The sequence below is a fragment of the Spinacia oleracea genome, chromosome 4, assembly GCF_020520425.1.
Source record: "Spinacia oleracea cultivar Varoflay chromosome 4, BTI_SOV_V1, whole genome shotgun sequence".
NCBI lineage: Eukaryota > Viridiplantae > Streptophyta > Magnoliopsida > Caryophyllales > Amaranthaceae > Spinacia > Spinacia oleracea.
In genome coordinates, this window is record NC_079490.1 from 135,341,234 (window position 1) to 135,348,462 (window position 7,229).

At 35.8% G+C, this 7,229-nt stretch overlaps 1 protein-coding gene and 1 long non-coding RNA gene across 2 annotated transcripts; both read right to left on the bottom strand.

Moving 5' to 3' along the window:
* Positions 1 to 364: 364 nt before the first annotated feature.
* LOC110777246 (uncharacterized) lies at positions 365 to 4,535 on the bottom strand. The gene is made up of 2 exons (XM_021981852.2): positions 4,068 to 4,535; positions 365 to 958 (listed from the first exon to the last, which is right to left on the bottom strand). The coding sequence occupies exons 1-2, from the start codon at positions 4,338 to 4,340 to the stop codon at positions 677 to 679; spliced, it is 555 nt and encodes a 184-aa protein (XP_021837544.1). The 5' UTR covers positions 4,341 to 4,535; the 3' UTR covers positions 365 to 676.
* On the bottom strand, positions 1,038 to 4,061 carry LOC130472556 (uncharacterized). Its single transcript, XR_008933121.1, has 2 exons — positions 1,362 to 4,061; positions 1,038 to 1,255 (listed from the first exon to the last, which is right to left on the bottom strand). It is a non-coding gene; the product is annotated as an uncharacterized lncRNA (long non-coding RNA).
* Positions 4,536 to 7,229: the final 2,694 nt, after the last annotated feature.

Genomic DNA, 7,229 nt, shown 5'->3' on the forward strand with positions numbered 1-7,229 from the left:
GATATTTGTTTTTTCAACGCTTAATCCGAACATATTTGTTTTGTTTTTTTAAGAAAAAAACCGAAAAATCAAAAAACACAACAATACCGAACAAGCCCTAAAAATGTAGTTTTACGTTGCCCAAAGCCCACAAATTTTTTAAAAGTTCGGGGCAGACCGGACCTAGTATTCTTCCCAAAACCCGCTAATTTTCAGACCGGGTCCATTTTGATCGGCTCCTTACAAGATAAGTAAGTAAACCCGTTAAAGAAATTGCCAAGGTAAAGCCCTGTTCTTTAGAGTTGAATTGAACTGCCATTAACTGAATTAAACTAAACAGGGCCTAAGCCATATTGCGAGGGGGCTCAAATGCAAACACATAAAATAAAATAAAAAATTATGCAAGCGCATATGGATTAAGTAGTAGAGTGGTTAGCGAGTAAATTACGCATACAACTTCGCGTTCTATAAAAGAAACTACATCGCCGATAACCAACTGGCTCAGTCAGGAGAGTACATAAATGTTGACGCTTAGCCATGAGTATCCAAGAAGGATCAAACCATGCAACTATCATTTTTAGTTTCCAGCCGTACGATCCCACAGTTGGTAAGGCTCAAGGGCAGCCCCATATCTTTTGTTTCAGCCAATCACAAAGTCACCAATTTGTGTAATCTTGCAGTTGCAGGAAAATCACGTTCAATCGTCCGCTGTCTTCTCACCATTATCAGAATCTCCGCTGTCATCGGAAACACCCTCTTTCTGATGCTCCTCTCCTCCACCGGCATTAAGTTTGCTTCTCTTCTCCTTCTTTTTCTGCTTCTTCTTTTGACGTTTTGCACGCTTTTTTGATGATTGTTCTTCGGCAGCTTTCAGTCTTTGTTCTCTTCTATATTCGAATTCTGCTACCTCTTTCCTTCTTTGATAGTCAACCTCAATTCTCACAAGTCTGTCTTGCTCTTTCCGCCTCATTTGCCGATACTACAAAGGTAATAGTTTAGCATTCAAACTAGGGTAACAAGAGTCTGCATAAAGGTCACAACTAACAAAGCATAGAAAAGGGGTGGGGTGGGGTGGGCCGGCGGCAATGGACAAGCACATATGTGTATTTCACCTGAAATTCTACAGAGCATCAATCAATTCAGGCATAAATTTGGATTTCAGAATACATATTAAAGAACACCTCTGAAAAACCGGTAAACTTTGCTGCAAAGCACACAACCATTTTACTAAGATAATTCCAAAACAGAACTAAGTCAAGGCCAGTGCTCCCCTCCCCTAACCTCCCCCCAAAAGTTAAAGTACACACAGTCACAAGTAACTACACCCTTAGCCCAATGAACTAACCCCGCTTACAATCAACATTTTGTAGGGGTAAATTCACCAAGTGAAACACAACACAGAGAGGGAGGGAGGGAGGGGGGGGGGGGTAACATAGACACAGCTAGAAATATAGGAGCCACGAATGTAAGCTGCACAACTATGGAACACTCAGGTTCAACAAGTTGACAATTGGCTAACATAGAGAAAGCCACAAACGTAAGCTGCACAACTATGCATCACTTAAGTTCAACAAGTTGACAATTATCTTGAGGTACTTGTAAAAGGTAATGGCTAAAAATACTAAGTTTGGATAGGGAATTTTGTAGGGAAGGAAGGGAAGAGAAAGGGAGGATACATTTTCCCTTGTGTTTGGACAAGACATAGCGGAAGGGAAAGGAAGAGAATTCGAGGGATCCCTTTTCCTTCCCCTTGTAATAAATCAAATCCCTCCATTGTTGGAAGGAAATGGAAGCTCCCTCATCCCTCTCCCCACCTCCCATTCCAATTGAGGTACTGCATCTAAGTATTTCACCCCTGTTTCTCATCAATATTTTGCATTTTAACCCACAATGCATGGCAAACAATCAGCATTAGTCTGCAGCTGTTTTGTCTCAAAACAAACAGCTAATCGTCAATCATCTATTTCTCAATGGCTCTCCAGATGAGCAAGTCGAAGAGACACGAAGATATACAGTAACCAAGGTAGCATGGCCATGAAACAAACTCAACCTCATTATTTTACATTTACATTTTACAACAGCCTAAATAACATAACAATGGAACCCGGAAAAGAATCAGTTAAAGAGTCTTGCAGATTAAAGAAGTAGTGGAACGGTGGAAGGTTGAACAAAACTTGCAGATGCTTATCCATATATAATTATACTCTCTAATTAGATAAATAAAATAACATGCTAATCAAACTAAGAACAATGGCCACCTTTTATCCCCTTATTAGTTTAGGGACAAACGGTATAGTATACGGAACTTAGTCCTTGCACTAACCTTAGTGGATATTTATGCTAGAACACAAGAGAAATAATGAAAATCTCCAAAACCTGATTAAATAATACAAGCCCCACGGCCCCCACCCACCCCAAATTAAAAGGCATACTTTCTTCACTATCAGAACAATGCGAGTATGACAAAAAACATCAAACCCGAATTACAATGCTCCTAAAAGAAGACAAGTGGAGATGATGTTTTCATAATCACAAGGCAAACAAGAGAAAAACAACTCCATAAAGTTGTGGACGGATTACATACATGGTAAAGGGCAGATGAACATCTATCCAGAAGGTACTGGACTATTGCCTCCAATGTAATTAGAAGGAGAACTGGAGAAGAAAATAACCATATTTCATCCCCTATGTTCAATATCTCCTCTATTCTAGATGTCTAAAGGTCAAGATTCCTCTTTTCTACATTTGCTATTAAAATAAATAAGCTCCTTGTTCATCTACATGAAAACCAGATTCAGTGTTCCTTCTAATAGCATACGATGAAAAACTAAACCATTCAATGGCAGTTTCAACTATCATGAATAACTACTATACTAAAGCAAGTGAAAATATAGTTGATCACCAATTTTCAGGAGCGGCCTTCTAGGTAATAGAAATTCAAGGTGAGAAGTGACAATGGTCTGCAAATTCCCAATGGCAGTGTAAAAAAAAACTCTAGTGCTTTAATACCTAGAATCACTCCTAGATGACTTCCACAAGTGATAAATGAAGCTATAGGAAGGAGAAGTACACAAGAAAACAGAAGCATGATTTGTACTCCATACCAGGAAAATATTCCCTTTTTTATCCGCTACATAATTTCCTACGTAGTATTTGCCAAAGATTTCAGTGGAAAGAGGTTGCAATTGAATATCACTTGATTGTAAAATTAAACTGTAGTTTTCATTAACTAAATCAATGCACAGGAAGGGAGGCAAACAAAGTGGCAGAGAGTTTGCCAAGGAAGCAAGATTAATTGTAATCATATGCATCAAACTCCATATTATTGACCCCTCCCCTATTGTTCTTGAAACTACTTAAGGAAGATTTATCAATTTCTCCTACAAAAGATAATTATGTAATAGTGGGTAGGCAATGCTTCAGACTAGTTTGAAGACTTTTAATTAATATGATCACCTATTTCCATCTGCAATATCAAACAACAAAAAGAAACTCCAGCTGTTAAACTATATCATACATTTCTTTAATACACAAAGCATCCATGTGTCTCCGTTTTCTTTCCAGTAAACATTCATAACCCACATAAACCACCATTCTCGTTTTGATTTCTGACTATAACCTCCTCAGAGAAATCTACAATTGATAACGATCATTGACTTTCGCTAACTATTCTAGGAGTTATGCTCAATTCCGGAAATAAATAGGTGGCAGAAATAAGTTACACATACTTCCTTACAAATCAACCTGAAGATACCACAGAAAAACTCATTCAACAAGCAGAATCACCCCTAATTCACTATAGAAGCTTCAGAAATTACCACAGGCATAAAGAATTCCTCTTTCCATTCAAATCCCTAATTTCAAGTCGGAAATAACAATTTCAACAACCAATTACTCCCCGAGGTTCTCATGCTCTATTGTACTTGAAAATTAAACTGCATTTAGCTACAAAATCACAACTAACAACACGAAGTAAGTTTTAAAACTAAAATTGACTTCAATAGAACTTTGCCGAAAATAAACTGTAGAATTTAAAATTAAATAAAAAGAACCAAAATTAGGGGTTTATGGTTAAAGAGAAAGGAAACCTGGTGGAAATCACCGGAGCCGGAACCAGCAGAACTACCGGAAGTGTTACTAACACGAACAGGAACATTCTCGAGAATACGACGTAGTTTTATCTCCAAATCTTCCTCTTCTTCTTTAAAGCGAGGGCGAGTGTACTCCACGAGCGCGTTGTTCGACGAACCACCACTTGCAGGTGGTCTGGGCGGCAAAGCAGCCACTGTCGACGGCTTATCTGCCACCGCAACTATCTGTAAGTCCCCTTCTAACACCGCCCTCGCTTGACCCGTCGACATTGTAAGGATTATATGAGAAATTGAAAGATAGTATGATAAGATCGTGTGATTAGTCGAGGATTTTCGAAGAATTGGGGGTATCAGCGAATTCAAACCCTAAAAATTTGATGGCAGGAGTTGCGGGCTCCCGGAAGGTAACGGGAAAGACAAGAAAACAGAAGAAAGGATGTAAAAGTACTCCGTCTAAAACATGTTCATATAATTTTTTTTATTTAATTGAAAGATTAGATAAATTTATATGGAGTACTTCAGTTCTTTTAGACAATTTTATGATTTACATATAAATAAGTTTATTGCAGAAAAACAGATCTTCTTTATATAAAATGTTCATGTAAGAATAATTCAAAAAAATACAAATAATTCTGAGTTGATTAGCAGTAGGAGTATTAGTTAAGGCAAAATAAATCGAATTGAATCGAGTTTAAGGATAAGGATCATAATTGTAGTCAAGACTTATGATATCTATGTGTTTGGGGATTTTGTATTTTCGGATAACTAGAGTATGTGAATAATGTGTTAGTTTAGGGAAATGATATTTTGATGTCTTATGAAGTAACTATTATACATTACCACGTTCGTTATGTTTTATGTTTTTTTAATAAAAACACATGATATAATTGAGTTATAATTAATTTAAATGGTAGGAATTTAGTATGGTCCTCCCTCTTCCCTCAGGACAAAGTGTTAGCGTAATTTTATTTTTGACCCCTCATCTCATAACATTTGAGTAAAATTGTATAAGTCTCATAACTACATTCCTTACTTTTTCACTATAATTAACTATTGGGATATAAAACCAAGTCACACATTGAAAAAGTGGGCAAAGATTGTCTAGCATATAAGTGCCCATCTTCTCAAATTAGTATGAAATTAATCTTTTGGAAATTAGCCAAAACCAAATCCGTGGGAGCAAGGCTCAAAGCAGACAATATCATACTAATGTGGACTGTGGAGTGTGGTGTGCGGCTTGACAAGGTGGGTGATCTGAGCTCAATATTAAATTGTTCAAAATTTACCAGTAATCAACCCAATATAATTCATGAAAATGAAATATCGAATACTACGTAGGTAGTACATTTTAAAATAATTTTTCTCATCACACGCGTTGACAAATGAGGCCCAGTTTCACTTGTGCTTATTCAATATTCATTTTGGTTCAAGTTGACATGAATGTATTGGTTTGTCCTTAACCTTGACCTCAAAGGAAGAAACTAGGAAGTGAGAAATCAAATCACTAACTAGGAAAAATAGAAGAAAGTCCCACGAAAAATCTCAGTGTTCATAACAAGGTACAATTTGTCCTTACTTTGTTACTGTTTTTTAAATCACTTCAAATACTTGTATTTTGATGAATAAACAACTTAAAATTATTGTATGTAAACACCAAATTAATTAGTACGTGAATTCGACATCTATAGTACCACGATGACCATTGATGAAACAAAACTCGAGGATCAATTATCGCCTAAGGATTACTCCTCGGACCCGGGTTTATCATCATCGATCGAGAATCGAACTCCCTCCTCGGGAATACATCTCTTCACCACTTCTTAAGGGAAAATATGAAGTTGAGGAACAAGACTACGATCAAGGTAACTACCATGGCTTTGAAGTCACTAATGAGTTGTTTTGTATACTCAACATTGTAAAGTCAAAAACTCTAGAGAACAAAAAATGTCTTAAATGGTTGTTCATTTTGCTAAATGTGCTTGTTGAGTTATGTCAAGCTGCACTTACCCAGGAGAAAAATGATGGGAAAATGGGTCGCAAAATTTACCTTAAGTTAAGCATTATTACTTCCTGTATTTGCTTAATCATGGCACTTTTCGAGGCTTTTCATGAAGGGAAGATATATGGAGTAGTGTGTCAAAAGAGAGGTTATTGTTGTTGGTTTTACTATCCAGGAAATGAAGGTCGGCTGTTTGGAAGATTTTCTCTCTATTTTGGTGTTACTAATTCATTGATCCAACTTATCATCAATTTCACAGAAAATTTTGCTAAAAAGGATTTTGTTAAATTTGATTACATGCCATTGTTGCTAGCAATTTGCTATTTGGTTGCAGCAATGATTTCATGTAGAGAGAAAACTTTGCCGGCGACATCGATCAGGTGCAATGTCCATGGTAATGTTGAAGGTATAATTGTTGAATGTCATCAAAGCAGAGTTTTTCAATGCCCTCGGTGCTTAATGGAAGGTCCAAGTGGAATTGACCTCTGTTAAAAATAGTATATTCATTTATGATGTATTTTTACTCCATTACTATGTAAAAAAATCTCACTTTACTTAGAATAGGTGAGATTTAGATCATAAACAACTAATAGGAAATTTTTGAAAGAAATAAGACTCATAAGATATTTGAAAAATATCAACTACTCCCTCCGTCTCTTTTTGTTCCTTACATTTTTCTTTTTGGGTATTTCAAAATGTTCCATACATTTCCTTTTATATTATCACATAAATGAGTTAGTATCTATTACTTTACTATATACTAAAAGAGACACTAAGAATGACACGTGTCAATTCCTGGTGAGATTTTTTCCCGCCAAAAACCACTTTCCCAAAAATCCGTTTTTTTTTTCTCTACCTTTTTTTATAAACTATTTATGTATAGAAACAAATTTTAGTTTATAAATTATGGCAATAATAGATACGACGTAATAATAATTATTCTAAATTGGTAATATTTTAGTCAGATCGCTATATTAATAATGGAAAAAATATCACTCAATATTTTGGTGAAATTGTCATATTAGATGAATAAATTTAAACGAGTATGTTAAAAAGGTTATAAACTTATAACTATGCAGTAGTTTGGGAGATATTCAGTTAAATATTTTGTGAAAAAAATATCAAAATCCGTGCGTGCACGGGATCTAATATAGTTCTAT